At 38.3% G+C, this 17,120-nt stretch overlaps 1 protein-coding gene across 1 annotated transcript; it reads right to left on the reverse strand.

Moving 5' to 3' along the window:
• Positions 1-3,394: 3,394 nt before the first annotated feature.
• On the reverse strand, positions 3,395-4,543 carry LOC149227911 (replication protein A 70 kDa DNA-binding subunit A-like). The gene has a single exon (XM_089380616.1). The coding sequence runs from the start codon at positions 4,541-4,543 to the stop codon at positions 3,395-3,397; it is 1,149 nt and encodes a 382-aa protein (XP_089236742.1).
• Positions 4,544-17,120: the final 12,577 nt, after the last annotated feature.

Here is a 17,120-nt window from a genome sequence, read left to right on the forward strand (position 1 = left end):
AGACAAAACAAGTTGGCAATCGATGTTTTCTCTCCATGTGTATAGCATGTCAAAGTTGTGTACATTTAATCTGCCATCATTATGAGTGGGGACATGTTTCTTTTGTCCACTGTCATCAATGATCAAAGAAGAGGTGGGATTCAAATCCCATGAAACTCCATAGTGGAAAACAAGAATAGGACATTTTTTGTGAAGACATGAAGAGGGGTGGCATTTTGTGTGTTATTGAACACACTTAAGAAGATTCTCATAGTCTTGAAGGTGAGAGGATGAAAATATCAATGGCGATGGGAGGATGCATGGGTAATTATCTGTATAGATGTGTACATAAGGTCCACGTTTTTCAGGAGGGCAAGGATTCCAAGAAGAAATGTGTTCATCAAAAAAGGACTTGGCTCTATCCATCATGACTTGGTCATCCCAATCGAGGTTGTCCACATCAGGTGCGTTTTTGGGCCAAAGGAAACCATGTATGTGTGCGGAGCCCCTATGTTGCCACTAATACCTACAAAGATGAAAAAGAAAATTTGTGAGGCAACTGTACATCCAGGAAAAGAAACAAAAAGGAGAAGGATGGTCAGGGAAAAACCTGCACTAGAATCCCTTTACATGTAAACATTTTTGCAATACCTCTTCGAGGAAGATTGTGAATCGACAATGAATGTACTGCGCTGCAAGATGTGGATTGTTTATTATATTCTTGAATTTGCATCGAGACAACCCATATGAATCCGGGGGGGGGGCTACCGGGCATGACCATGTGCATGTCATGCCATTTGGTGTCATCTGCACTTAGGGTGAAGAAGAAAGTAGGGCTACCTATTTGTATGATCATATTAGTGAGTTCACCTCTGCATTTGTTCCAAAATGAGCGTGTCCCTTTAAGGTTTGATCTGAAGCGTATAATCTGGTCAGGAAGCATGGAATCAGGCATGTCATGGAGGCATGCATGAAGCTATGCAATGGTCATTGGAAAGTGCTCTTCAATGTTTCTCTTCATGAAAAAAATAGAAATTGCTTGACTATTGATGCTGCAACATAAGATTGTACAAGTAATACCTGAATCTTGGATGCTGGGCAAAATGTTATCATAGTAGCACATGAGGTGAACAACATATTATTGTGTTTCAACTTTTCTAAGATGTGGTTGACCAATCATGGCAGCCCCTATGGGGAAGAGTGTGGGGAAAGCCATAGCAGAGAGGCTTTTTGTGGTATATTCATTTATAGTAGAGGGGGAAACAGAGGGCCATGAAAGTGAAGTAGTGGAGTTAGGATGGGGAGAGTATAGGTACTTATGTATTTCTTCAATATCAGTATGGGAATTAGGGAGTGATGAAACAAAAGAGGATGGTTGGAGATTTATTGGAGTGGGGTGTGCAGGAATGTTATCATCGAAAGTATGGAAGTCAAGTCATGGTTCAGGAGACAAGGGGAAGATGTGACGGGCGAGAGAAGACATATAGGTAGGGTGAGTCGGCAAGGCATATATTGCAGCTTGGTCCAGTTGGACCCTTGTAGTAGGGATCATAGACTAGTTTTTACTCTAAGACTGCAATAACACATGTCCCGCTAACAATGAAATCATATGCTCTGTGGTCATAGCCATGCCTAGTAACAACAACGATGTCCAATTTGAAAACCAAGCATGGTAAAATGTCGACAATAACAGTGATGTCTTTCGGGAAACAAATAGTATGACCAATGTATTTGTACTGTCCACCTCATAAATGGGTGACTTGCAAGATTTGGCTAACACATGATATGAGCATTTCTTCTATTTGTGTTAGAGAAGCAAGGGCAAACGGTTGGTTTCCAGGGTCCATGTTGTTCGCAAGGGAGAGGTGGTGGGTAGATTTTGTATTTTCACATACGGAGCAACAAAGGTTACCATGTAAGAATTTTGTTTTCATATTTGGGTATGATTCTTTGCATATGGATTAGATATGCAAGGGACAGAGGTCATCTATCCTTTCACGAAATCGGTGGTGTGCATGGTTAAGGGCAGGGTTGACCAAAATATGGGGATGGGAGGGTGAAGGAGGATGAGTCAATGGTGGGGTGTGTGATGTATATGGGAAATAAGTGGCAGTGAATGGAGGAAGTTGAAGGGTAGGTACAGTCGGAGCGGGGAATGTTGAAGGAGATGGGTTTGCAAGTGAAGCTTCGGGATGTTGGGGAAGAGAAACATTAGACAAGGGGTACAACTGGAAAGGTTTGGGTGTTTAAATCAGCTTTATATTTGGGTCATCTTTATTTGTTGGAGGCATTTTTATTTTGTGCATAAAGGAGTCTCTTCTGAGCATTTCTTGAGGGGTTTGCATAAGACGTTGGCATGTCCATCCTGATACAAACATGGGGACACAAGTTCAAGTGAATATAGGAGATGAGAAAGAGTTATCTTAAGCGCAAAGATAGAGTACATAGTCCCCGAAAGGAAGAACTTCATTATTCGGTATATTTTCAAAATAGTGCCTTCTAGATTATAAAGTAGATGTGTCTTTTGACAAAGTAGCTAAAGTTTAGTGGTCAAAGAAACCTTTTTATAATAGATTTTATGTTTCTTTGATATTATGTACTAATGTCGTGTGATTCAAATTTTGTTGTTGGAACTTTTTCAAAGCTATCTTTGGAGCGTAGAATGAGATTAGAATCAATTTTATTTTAGTGAAGTATTTTTGTGGTGATCGATAACAAACTATCATTCATTTACCAAGTAGATTTAAGGCAACCAAATGAAAACCCTTTGTAAGAAGCCAGTGTTTGTATTTAGGTGCACAAAGAACAATATAAAAGGATGTAAATATTCTATTTTGTTTAGAAGGAAGAAGAAAAAAAAACATATATACTATATGTAAAAGTAAAAGATGGAGAATTATGCAAAGGTGGAAGTTGCAACATGTATCATAGGTGTATATACATAAAGAAGAGAAGTACAATGATGAAGTGAACAAAAAGAAGGGGGGCAGCAAGGGACAAAACGAAAATGAACAGAAAAGAATATAGAAATTATTTTTTACGCTTCAAGGTGGCATGAGGAAAAGAAATCGACTCTCAAATATGTGGAACAACTAAAGCAGTAGACATTTTTTTGATTTCCTGGAGGAGAAAAAAACATCCAGATCTATAGGTGATTTCCTATGAATTGATTAGTACAAAATTCAAATGGTCCACACCATTGAAGGTATCTATTTTCACAGACAGTGTGAAGATGAAAGTACGGCATGAAACTCTTGCACGAAGCTCGTGGATAGCACCAGGATCACTAGAGAGTATGAAAAAGTATTTTTCTTGGACACCCATCAATTTAGTTGCAACATTATCAAATGTGATGACATTTTCCAGTACGCTTGCGTGGTCATGCATTTCAAATTTCAGCACATACTGATAGTCACTATTCCAGGAAGGCCCCACCATGTTTTTTGCAATGTAACATTCCATTTGAGCGGTTGACAACTTTTTTCATGCATTGCATGGAATCATATGAGAGAGGGAATGCAAAGAAGTAGAAATCTTGCATGTCAATATAGGTGATGATTCCATGAACAGAGAACCTTGTTGGTTTTCCGGTGGGATGCGAGTCTATGAGGTCGACAATTGTACGTTGTGGGTGGCCCCTCTTGGAAGGCCATGAGAATTTTCTACTTAACGGTGGTGAAGTGGCCAAGCGATATCTTTGATGAAACCATGATTGGAACTTCTCAGTCTCTGGAATGGCAGGATCTAGCATGAGGTTGGTGGTCGAGATAGTCCCAATAGTTCTTCCATTAAATTCAGCTATGCGACCCCCTTTGATTGCAGGCATTGCTAAAGCACTAGAAGAGGCGAGTTCAACGAGTTGCTTTCCCAAGGTGTGGCAATGCTCCCCCCATAGGGTGATGTCGATACTATAGCCAGACATGTCTTTCAAGTTGATAGTTTTCCCAGGTGTTTCAGAGCCATCTCTTCGATGAACGGTAGAAGTTGGAGAAGTGGACCTAACAATGCCAATGATGTCGACAATTGAGCCGAGGTTTGCAGATTTGATTCCATCTATAGATTTAAAATGGAAAAGGTCGAAAGGAATTGCCGGAACATCATCTAAGGAAGGTTCAACAATGGAAGTTACAGACAGGGGTACTTCCCATTTGCTATCTAGATGGTTGTAATTTGTGTTTGTTGGTTTCACATTGCCATTTGAAACCATGTAAAGCCTCCCAATTTGGATAAGGTCATGCAAGGAATCTTCTAGATCACCGAAGGTAGAAAGATGGAGTGTATCATTGGCAAAATCAACGAGGTCAAATCCAAAGACCTTTCTAGAGCCTCGAGCATTGTTGTAGGAGCGAACGGATGTTTTTCCAAGCACCCTACCCTGGATCGACCATTGTTTACGATAGGGGCTTAGCGTCATGAATGGAATAGAAGAACGCAGAGCGGAGGACAACTGAGTTAAAGATGACGCATAATCCTGTGTCAAAGCAGCAGTAGATGAGGTGGGGACATGTGACATTGAAGAGCCCAGTTCGTATGTCAGTGTTTGTACAATTTGAAGAAGGTCCATGTCCCTAATGAAAGTTGCATGAAGTTCAAGAAATTTCGGTTCAATAATTTGCAGAGTCCTAAAAAGAAGGAAAGAAAGAGAAAAACAATGTGGCATTATTCGGAGTGACAATGGCAGAGAGAGGGAAGGAACAAAAAAACATCAAGAATATGGTGAAGAGTAAACATATGCATAGTTTTGCAAAAAAGTGAAACTGACTTCTTTGAGAATGATAATTGAGCCCAACTGGAGGGCAATAGAGACGACATTTCCATTATAAGCAGATGGAAGAAAATTTTTGTGCTGAGAAGTACCATCAGAGAGGGAAATGTGGTAGCATTGGGACGATGTCTTCGTGGAAGCAAGAAGGTCGAGTTCAACGATTTGGAGCAACAGTTGGGTCGTTGTAGATCCAACGAGCAACAAAGTGATGGCATTCGTTGTCAAGGAAACTTCCATGATGATGAGGAAAGGACGTGTCCTAAAATTTGAAAGCCCGTAAAGTGTTGTCAACATTGGAAGAGAAGCGAAAATAAAGCAGTGAGCGCAGTCGTTCACAGGATTGGCATACTTGGAGCCAAATGAAAGAAGAACAATTTACAATTTAGATTGTTGCCAATATTCAAAGGTAAGGGGAAAGGAAAATTGAAATGTTTAAGAATAAAAGGTTGGATGTCTGTATATGGCATTTTAGAAACCCTATAGGCAAGTGTGTTGTACGTGGTGACAATGCACATAGTATTCTAAGCTATATACACAATATGAAAAAATTGATACTTGCTATTTGAGTGCAGAAGTCAATATGGTTAGCAGGTTCTCGATTCTCACCTGTTTGCTATTCAAATTCTGGGGCAGTTATCCGGTTGAAGGCAACAACATGACGTGCAATAGCAACAACAAGAGACCAACAATAGCACAACAACAACAACAGAAAATGCAAATCGAAAAATCGACAGAATAGTGCGATGTGAAGAACCTAAATAGAGCACACGCCCATCGACCATCTTAGTAGAGGGAGCAATAAATCAGAGTCAGGACATGTGGCAAAGGTTGTGGGGTTACCAATGACAGAGATGCTCATCTGAGCGAGAGTAAAGTGAGAATAAATGCACATAGGTGGGCCATTAATTAGATTATTGAATAGAACAATCCTTGACGTCAGGATGTGTGGATAAGTTTCAAACCTTAATCAAAGGAAAATTTGACATATTGATTAAATATACATGGGAGTTTTGGGATTTGGAAACTTTGACATGAGAAGAATCCTTTTCTAAATCTTGTAAGTCGAAATTCTGATCCAGCATATCAATGTTACTCATTTGAATAAATGCATATAATAAAGTGTCCAAGGCATAAAACATATCAATTTCATGCGAGTGAGAATAAATAGAAAAAAAACGCACATGGTCGGTCCATTAATTAGATTAATGAATAAAGTAGCCATCGAGACCAAGATGCGTGTAGAGATTTTAAGTTACAAACGTTAAAAACATGTGGCATATTGATTAAATATATATCAGAGTTTTCGGTCAATGAAACCTCGACACAAGAAGAAATATTTTGGAAATTTGTGGAAAACAAAAAGTTCGATCGATCATATTAATTTGCCTCTTTACAAGGGTGTAAAATATACAATCTTCGTACGAAGGAGAATAAAATGATAGTATATACACATAGTCGGCTAACTAGTGGTAATTAATGAATAAAATAGATAGCGAGAGCAAGATACATGCATAGACAATGGATCTTATTGGAGGTCATATACCAAAAGCTAGAATAAGGGGTGAATGTAATTTCACATTTAAGTTTGGTATGATAAAAATTGGGGTTTCATATTAGTGGTTCGAGGTCCATAGCATAATTCAGAGATTCAGAATTTAGATATTTATTTATTATTATACAAGACCAATGCTACATGTGTCATAAATTTCTAAAAGAATTTCCATGATGTTATTAGTATGATATAACTCTATTATAAAGAGGTTCGTCTGACCAATAGACCAACAAGAATGTCCCATAGGTCCGAGGTGTCATTGCCTTATCTGTTTCAGATATCTAACAATCCTTGTCAGCCTCCAAATGCCCTATTTTTTCAAGTTCCAACTTTTGACTTCAGAGATTTCTATTCGTTCTAATATCTAGACCCTCCAGAGGTATGAAAAATAATTCAATAGAACATTGCATTCTCTCTCAAGCGGAACTTTCCGAGAATGGGCCACATCTTAAAAGTGTTAATATTGCGAGTTGCGATATGCGATGAAACCACTGACAATGGGCCACTAGTGTTAAAGTGTCGGGATGGACGATAACAAATTAACAAAGGATTTGTCTACAAAACCAAAGAAGCTCGAGCCTTTTCTCTCTCCTCCCAAAGGGACGCGTGGCAACAAAAAGACTGGATCTGATAAGAGACACGTGGAAAACAACGACTAGATGCATTAAGGGACGTGTTGTAGCCAGAAATTGGTTGCGATAAGTGACACGAGGAGGATGACGTCATCATGATGTGCCAATAGGGTTGACACATGGTAGGTGGATTCGACAATTTCAAGGCTCACAATAGGCCAAAAAAGGGCGGAACATGACATTATTCAAAAGGTGATGTGTTGTCGATGCGTGGCAATGATGGCGTCACGTATGGGAGATCAATGATTGAAGGTTGAGGCATATTGTGCATCAAAGTGAAACTATGATTGATAACCTCCAATTGAAGGGATCTAATATGGGGGCTAGATTGCGGTCACATGAAGAGCCACAGAACTAAGGCCCAAACGCAGAAGGTGATCAGTGATTGGCAATTAGCAAATTAACATTCTGTGTACCAATGTTACACCTCCAATTGGAAATCATCGATAAAGAGGGATCCGATTTGGGGGCTAGCACCACGGTCATAAAGAGTTCAAAGGAATCAAGGGTGACATGTGGCATTTTTATTCAAAAGTTGACACATGGAAAATATGTGGCAGTGATGGCATCATGTATGGGAGATTAGTGATCGCAGGTTGAGGCGTATTGTGCATCGAAGTGAAATCTCTGATTAAAGGGCTCTGATACGGGGGCTAGACTGCAGTCACGTGAAGAGCGACAAGACCAAGGCCCGAACACAAAATGTGATCAATGATCGGAAATCAGTTAATTCACATGTCGTGCACCAAGGTTACACCTCCAATTGGAAATCAATGATAGAGAGGGCTCTGATTTGGGGGCTAGCACCACGATCACAAAGAGTTCAAAGGAATCAAGGGTAGCACGTGGAATTATTAAAAATGTGACACGTGGCAATGATGGCATAACGTATAGGAGATCAGCGAATGCAGGTTGAGGCGTATTGTGCGTCGAAGTGAAACCTCCGATTGAAGGGCTGTGATACGGGGGCTAGACTATGGTCACGTGAAGAGCCACAGGACCAAGGCCCAAATGCAGAAGGTGATCGACGATCAGAAATCAACAAATTGACATTTCATGTACCAAGGTTACACCTCTGATTGGAAATTGTCGATAGAGAGGGCTCTGATTTTGGGACTAGGACCACGTTCAAAAAAAGTTCAAAGGAATCAAGCACTATCAGTGCATCAAAAGGGTCGCGACAATTTAAATATTTGTTTTTGTCTATCTAAATCATGAAGTTGGGTAGACATAGGTTAATAAAGGTTTTCATGTAAACTTGGGTGGGAAGGGTTAACACAGGTTTTATATTATAAAATTTCACGCGGAGGGGCTTCACTCATTTCCCATATATGTAGATGAGGCCACATCACTCATCGGAGATTGCAAGTTTTGGGACTGAACCAAATGCTACTTTATGAAATCACTGATTGTGATTCTGCGATATTATAAAGGCCCATGCGCATGTGATGTGGTCACATGCGTTACACATTGGAATGATTTGTAGCACAGTATTCTAAAGAATCGATCCCCTGTCCTAAGATAAAGGGCTTAGCCGCAGAAGGCACTGCTCACTTGATTTATGGCGTAACGTCCTTTCCACATTCATGATGTCATACTCTGCCATGTGGTTGGCACACAGTTATTAAGAGTCAAAGAAACCCGAGCGGAGAAAATTGGAGATCAGAGGCCCACGATCAATCACACCATTGAAATGGTATATTCTTTGAAGGCCAACGAATCTGCTACAGTGTCGTGAGGAGGAACCTCACCATAAAAGTCCTCTCGGCTTAATCATAAAATATAATATTATATGTTTAAATGGAGGTAAGGATGAAGAAAAGGTAAACTATGATGTTGACTTACAATGTTGCATATTATGAAATTAGGGCCATAAATGGTTTGGTTATTAAAATAGAATAAATATTATTAACTTAGGTATAAGTATGAATTTTAGTGCATTTATTCATCATAAAGTACAACTAAATGTATGATATTTTAGGGTGGAAAGAAGGATTTTAAACACATAATTTTTTACATTTGATATAATTATGTTAATATTTCTTGGCGTGTTTACAAGAAGAAAAGACTTACTTGAGTAAAGAATAACTCAAGGAGATTGCTAGTATACCAATTTTTTTAAAATCTTTGTGATATGGAAAATTATTTTTGAAAGGGGTATTTTAGGCTACAAAAACAATCAAATTTGTTAAGGCTATGGATGTATGTTGGTAGTGGGACCATAAAGAATCTTCATCGAGGTTATAGATGCCCATGGACAATAAAGCAATGTTGTGACATAAATATAATGTAACAAACTCCTTACAATACACCATTTTTTTTTTAATATAATGCTAATATACTTCCAATATCTCATTATTTAACACATTGATAACTAATTAATATTTCATGTTCTCTTCTAATATATGTATTTATGCAGTGCATGATTTATAAATTAAACCTAATTGTAATCATAAGAGTCTTTCTCATCTTTGTCCCATAATCTATTCTTTATATTTTCATGTTTGTGACTCTGATGTAGCACATTTGTATAACTAAGTCTTTTAATTTTTCTACCTTACTTTGTCAGAATAGTTATAAAGGACTTAACACGTAACTCATCCCAATGGACTTATTTCCATTATTGTTTTATTGTTATAATTCAAAACCAAAAGTTATTCCTTCTTTATTACTAATCTCAATACTTTATTAAGAGTCTATTACTCTTTTGTCCTTAACTTACGAAGTTTCTTATCTAAAGGGATTTTACAATTATCATTGGCTTATTTATGTTGTATTGTTAATGGAAAATCCTACTGAAATATTGGTGACTTAACCATTCGTATCTTACCCCATATATATATATATAACTCCACTGATTTTTTCGCATATAGGTCCTTTGGCGAATATTATTGGTTTAAATTTTGATCTATGGTGAGAATTAATCATCGCTACAAAATTATTAATCCATATATGCTTATGAATCCATAATGCGTCTAGTTTATCAATTCGGTGTGACATTTAAAATATTGTTGTAATTATTGGTTATTATTCTCCTATCTTTTCAGATTATGTCTCAATTGCAATTAACTTGCAGAAAATACCGAATAAAACACAGCTGCAACTTCATGAAAATGAATACTACAGGAACTAAGAAATATATGCACACACACAAATAATGAATACCAGTGTTTTCGGACAATTGTCCCTAAAAAAACCCCGTAGAGAAAACCAGTTTAATAGATGAGGGTTTTATTATTAATTCTTCAACAAAAATATTACAACTGCTTGCATGACACTAGAAAATATCCAACAAAATTGTTTCTTCACTTTTGCAAGACACCTCTGACCTCCTGGAAGTTTTTTGACCCACCAAAATCAATTTGGCCTCCCTATGAGGCGATTTCAACTCACATGTGTGATATGGCTGAGAAACTTGACCCTTCTGGTAACTATCATTTAATGGATAAATAATCTCTACCTTCACTGGAAAAATTTTGTCTCCTTTAGTAAATCGATCCCTCTTGTATAAATATCCTCGCTCCGAAAATTTTCCTCTCTAAGCAATTCACACTGCTAGTCTCGGTAATTCGCACCCCGTACTAAAGCAACTCACACCGCTGAAAAATCGACCTCTCACTACAGAAAATTGATCTCCTAATTTCCATGGAAATATTTGTGAAGAATCTCTTTGACAATCTCTACTGAAGCCCCTACTATTGATGTCCATGTGTTGGCTTTGTGCCCTTGCTCTCACTACAAATTTGTGTCTCTAAGTGTTCTTCAAATTCCCATCGATTTGGTCTTATAATCTCTCGTTGATGAATCAATGGCCATGATCTAATCACAATTGATGGCTAAGATCATCTTGACCCCATCATGTTACTTCTTCGGATGTCTCTAGAGGAAAATCGATTTACCCCAATTAATACTAATTAATTAAGCTATTTCCCTAAGTTAGACTTAGGAAAATTAATTAACTTCTTAATTAAATCTAAACAAGGCCTTTTCTCATGAAACCAACTCTAGGTGTTGGGGGGAATATGTTTCATAGCCTCATTGACACAATTTGAGACTAGAACACGTATCTAAGCTATATAAACTAACACCCAACTTGTCTCTGAAGAATATGAACCTCTCCTTCCCCAAATCCTTTTCGAAAAGAGCTACCTGCTCATCTGTAGGTATATACTTTAACTGTTCAATCTTGCATTACACACAATCCCTAATGAAGTGGAACCTGATGTCTATATGCTTCGACCTGTCATGAAACACGAAATTCTCTGACAACCTGATGCAACTCTGATTGTTGCGATGTATCGAGTATGTCTCTATCCCTTGACCAAACAAGGCTACCACTAGATTTCAAAGCCATATGGCCTTGAATGTAGCCATGATCATTGTTATGTACTCTGCCTCGATTGAACTTAGTGTCACAGACTTCTGCTCCCTTCTATACCAAGAAACAACTCTTGATCCCATTTTTGAAGCAATGCCCTGAAGTTCTTTTCTGGTCTACTGTGTTCCCTGCCTGATTTGCATTAGTATAACCCACCAATATTACACTATCACCTTGAGCATACTTAATCCCATACTCGATTGTGCCACACAAATACTTCAACACATGCTTCCCTACTATCCAATGCACTCTCTTCGACTCCGAGAGAGTTAACTACATAGGAAATGTCTCGCCTAATGTTGACTAGATACATGAGAGAGCCTATCAACGTCCTATACAAGGTGGGGTCCACATCCTTCTCCCTAGATGTATCTATATTCCTCCAATTTGTGATCATGGGTGTAAACATGGTTCTAAAATCCTCCATTCTAAATCTCCTCAGGATCTTTATTCAATATTTTCCTTGACCAAGGAAAAATATCGCCATCCATCTAACATACCTCCATGCCTAGAAAATAATGTATTATCTCCAAATCCTTCATCTTGAACTATGCTACAAGGTCCCTCTTGCACTCCTTGATGAGCCCCAATGAACCTGTCAAGAACAAGTCGTCCATATATAGGACAAGAATGATAACATCTTCCCTAACCACCAAGTAATAGAGGTTGTTATCATCCTCACTCTTCACAAAGTCCATGCCCTGCAAGCATATGTTGATGCACTCATACCATGCCCTGGGAGCCTGCTTGAGCTCGTATAAATCTCTCTTCAATCTGCACACATGGGTCTCTCTGTTATGTGCCACAAAGGCCTTTAGTTGTTCTATGTACACCTCCTCCTCTAGTTTACCATTCAAGAACATCATCTTGACATCCATCTGATGGATCTGCCATCCCATCTATGCTTCTAATGAGATCATGAATCGTGTATAAGTGTACTTGGCCACAAGAGTGAATGTCTCCTCATAGTCTATTCCCTCCTTCTAAGAGCACCCTTGGCCACAAAACTAGCTTTGTATTTCTTGATGTTGTCATCTACATTGTGCTTGATTTTGTAGATCTAACATGATCCAACTGCCTCATTGTCCGTCAGTCTCGGTATAACTTCCCAAACATTATTCTGCATGATTGAAGAATACTCCTCAACCATTGCATCCCACCACACCCGTTGTTGTGCGGCCTCTTAATAATTGAAAGGATCACTATCTATCAACTGACTCAATAATTCCATGTAGCCAATGTACCGCTCAAGTTGTCTCCATTCTCTCTTTCTTGTCCTAGGATCCCCCACAAACTTCTAAGCATCCTTGAGTGTAGCTTGAACCTCCTGGTTCCTCCTGCTAATAGTGAAGTTAGGAATATCGACCTCCATATCCTCCTTATGCATCTCCCAAATTTGTTGCATATGTTGCTCCATACTTTTTGAATCCTCAAGAACCCCTGCACTTTAGCTAGTGCTAGTACTAGTAACTTTACTTGTGGTCTGCTACTGTCCCTGTTTATTCTATGCAACTGTGGGAGCGTCTACTAGCTGCTCACTCTGATCTTTAGCTCTTGGAAACTCTTTGGACTTTTTGTATGCCTTGTCCTCCATGAAATTGACATCCCACCTGACTATGATCCTCCCGGATCCTAGGATGAAGATCTTGTATGCCTTTGAGTTTTTGTTGTAGCCAATAAAGTAATCTCGCTCTATAGTTTGATCTAGCTTTGAAAGTGTCTTTCTTGGAATGTGAAAATACACTAGGTATCCAAATATCCTAAAATCACTGACATTTGGTTTTTTCTCGATGAAAGCCTCTTTGGGAGTCATCATGCCAAATGCTCTATGTGGGACCCTGTTATATATATAAATTGTTGTATTACATGCCTTTTCCCATAAATAGTAGGGGATATCTTAGTCATATAGCATTGCTTGCACTACCTTCGAAATTGACTAATTCTTCTTCTAAGCAACCCCATTATGCTACGGGTTGTAAGGAACCATCCACTCTTTCTTGATTCCTACCCTGGTACAAAAATCCTGGACTCCTTGCTGGTATATTCCTCTCCATTAACTAACTAAAGAGTATGGATATTTCTGCTTGTCAAACTATCCACTAGAGCCTTATACTCCTTAAAGCGACAAAATACCTCATCCTTGGTCTCCAAGAAATAGATTCAGGTCTCCATGGAGAAATCATTAATAAAGGTGAAAAAGTACTCATACCCTATGAGATATCTCATAGACATAGGTGCACATATGTTTTAATGTACAATTTATAAGGTACACTATGATTTACTGTCACTCCTTGGAAAATATGCCTTGGAAATATTCCCCATCACACATCCTTTACATACGTCATCATGCTTTGTGCTCACCTCCAAAAAACTTGTCACTATCTCACGAAGCAATCCTAGTGCTCCATGATTAATATGGCCCATCCACCTATGCCATAGCTCCCCCTGGTCTCTTGGAATGTTGTTGCTAACTAATGCCTTGGGAATGTCTAATTGTAACCTATATAACGAATCATTCCTCACTTAACCGGCTATAGGTGATCTCTAATATTTGTGCTTTAACACCTTCACCCCTCTAAAAATAACATCATACCCTTTATCCTAAAGGATATATATGGAGATTAAATTCATCCCCAGGCTTGACACATGTAACACTTCATGGATCGATATTTGCTTGTCATTCTCCCTCTAAAAGAGAACAATCCCTTGTGCTGCGAGAGTGAACTTGGAATTTTTCCCCATTTGAATCTAGAACCTAATATCCTCCTCCTTGTAACTGGAAAAGTATTCCCTAACTCTTGTCATATGAAATGACACTCCACTATCCATGTACCATACACCCTATGAAGTCGAGCTATTTAGGCAAGCGATCAAAGCGAACTTCTACTCCATCCTAGTAGAGAGGTCATCTGCATCTCTTGAAGCTACAACTTGCTTCTTGTCATCCCTGGATTTGAGGCTAGGGATGGGTCTAAGTTAGGACAATGTAGTGTAACAGGAGCCAATGGAATTACAATCAAGCTAGTGTGGTGGAGTCAGTAGCATGCTAAGTGCTTAAACCCGACAATTTTATCGAAATAATTTAACAAGAGAATTAGTCGAAAAACAAAGGCCTCGGGACCCTTTCTCTCTCCTCTGACAGCAGACAAGTGGCACAATATGATTGGATTACAGGGATTATGTAGATGTACAAGTGGATGATGATGTTAGTAGTGGCATGGCCCAATTGAAGCGCGACATGTGGTAGGTGTTTTTGGCCTTTTTGAGTGGTGAAGTAGGCCATTTTTGGATGACATGCGGACCACTAACAGAGCGACACGTGGAACATGTGATGTCAACATGACATCATCCTACTGGAAGGATCCCAAAAGGTGGTTTTACAACACAAAATGGAAACAACAAGCTAAATGGGCATCAGGATGACACAACAAGTGTCAAAGCCAACTCAACCCATAACTACAGTGATTGGGCACAGTTGCAGTGGGAGGACCCCATCGGGACAGCTCATCCCTGTGGGTTGATCTTGAACGTAAATTAAGGGTGCAAAAAGGAAACACTGGGATGCAAACACCAAGACATAATGGCAGGATATAGTCGAAGCTGGAAACCAATAGGAGCTAGTGGTAGGTAGTCCCCATAGGACATGTCGACCCATCAACATGACCCCAAAAGGTTTAAAAGGGCACATAACAAAGGTGTCGGGGGATAATAAAAGGATCCAAGATAAGGTTCTATGTGGCAATTATGATCAAGACCGTGAGAATAAGGTGAAAGGCGTCTAGGGGCTAATACACACCACTAGGTTAAGGTTTAATGTAGCAACAAAAACCAAGAGTGCGAATATTTTGCGTTATGAGAGAATCCCTCACAGATATAATTAAAATGGCTCAACACAGTTATTTTGGCAACATTTTTAATGGAAAGCCTTTGGTATTTGGCATGAACAAGTCAACAACTATATATGGCAGCGCTTTGAATAAGTGGTATGACACGGGTTTTGCATGGATAAATGAGTCGACAACTTTGAGCTTAGAAATTATGCTAAACATAACAACAAATGTTAAAAATTGCAAAAGAAGGAATGAATGGGGCTAACAACAAATTAAAATTATAGCAACATGGACAATATTAAAGGAAGAATTTGCAATTTCACCAAAGTTGGAGCTCAATAAAAATAAAAGAATCTCTGCTAAATCTTGTAACTCACTAGAATAGAGAAGTGAATGATAACTTAAAGAGTAGATTTGGAAAACTCAGCTAAAAGAACAAGTTAACTAAAGTCTCACACCAAAATATCAATCATGAATTCTTTAAAAGTAGAATTTGAGCAACCAAGGTGAGAGGATGAGAGGTTGTTGGTGCAAAAAGATGCATAATGGTTGTATGCATAAAGGGTGAATCAATGATTAGATTTGGTATATGAAAAGGTTTTTAGAGATTGCAATGAGTGCATTTGTGATTGGTGAAAGGATCAATGTTATTGGTATAGTTTGGTGTGTTTAGTAATGAGAAAATACCGAAGGTGATTTTGATGGTGATTTTATTAGTAATATAGGATTGATGAAGGTGTTAGAATGGTGGTTTTGGAGAGTAGTTGCAATGAGAAAATTTGTTTATTTATGAGGCGAGTGGTATATTGATTCTAGTTTGAAAATGGATGAAATATGAATCGAGAGGGCCAACAAGTGGTAGCTTTCAGATCAGGGGTTGTAGCTCCTTCCAGTAGGTGCTGGTAAATGTGCAATGGTAAGAGTCCCTTTCAGTAGTAACTGATAAACGAGTACGGGAAAGATTCCCTTTCAGCAGAGGCTGATAAACAAGGAGGCGAAACAATCCCTTTTAGTGGATACTGATAAACAAGCAGGTATATAAGTTCCTTTCAATAGAAACTGATAAACCTACAAGTAGTAGCTTGTGAGGCAATGATGTAATCAAATTGAAGCTTGTAATAAAAGGAATAGTGTTGTCTTATGTATATGTTTCTTGTGTTCTTGATGATGATTATGTTATGTTTTATATGATTGAGTTGTGTTGTTGATCCATGAATAATTGTTAAAGTGATTGAAAAGTATAATCTGTGCAGAATTGTATAATTTGTTCACACTATTGATTCACCCCCTCCCAATAGTGTCCTGGTTTCCATTGCTTCTAACAGTTTCATGCCTAAAATATGTCAATGAGTGAAAGAAAAAGAATTCTCATTGAGGGGACAACCTTCTATTACAAGATATCAAATTCACAAGACAAGATGATTATTCAAATGTGTCTCTTGAACGTATATATAAGAGTTGATAAAGAGGTTTAGAAAGCATCATATTATCAATAAGCCCACCTAGGTATATCAATATAATATTTATTAATGAGGGTTAGGATCATAATAATTAAATATTTAACTTAGTAACTGTGTTTAACTATGCTTGACACTATTAACCCAATATTCCCCTAATTCTTAACCTAATAATTATTGCTGACTAGATTTTTAACCAAGGTTAACCTTGCCGAACCTTGGTTGCTTACAATTATTCATCGTTGATGCTACTATCTAATAGATCACTAATTCTTGATAGAGTTACCATTGAAAAATGTGGTTAACTATGGTTGACAAAATTACGTTAAGTTGTTCGTAGCTTAATGAATCCTTTTATATCAATGGTTGATGCTAAATAACACATTAAAGATAGTTGACCAAAGTTGACCTCAATCAATCATGTTTATAAATAGTTGTCTTAAGGTTGAGGCTACCCCACTATAGGAATACTAACCCTTGACATAATAATCATTAACAACTATGTTGGACTATGGTTAACCATAGGC

This window comes from Pinus tabuliformis, chromosome J (genome assembly GCF_031772625.1).
Source record: "Pinus tabuliformis cultivar Carrire ecotype Pingquan chromosome J, CPIR1, whole genome shotgun sequence".
NCBI lineage: Eukaryota > Viridiplantae > Streptophyta > Pinopsida > Pinales > Pinaceae > Pinus > Pinus tabuliformis.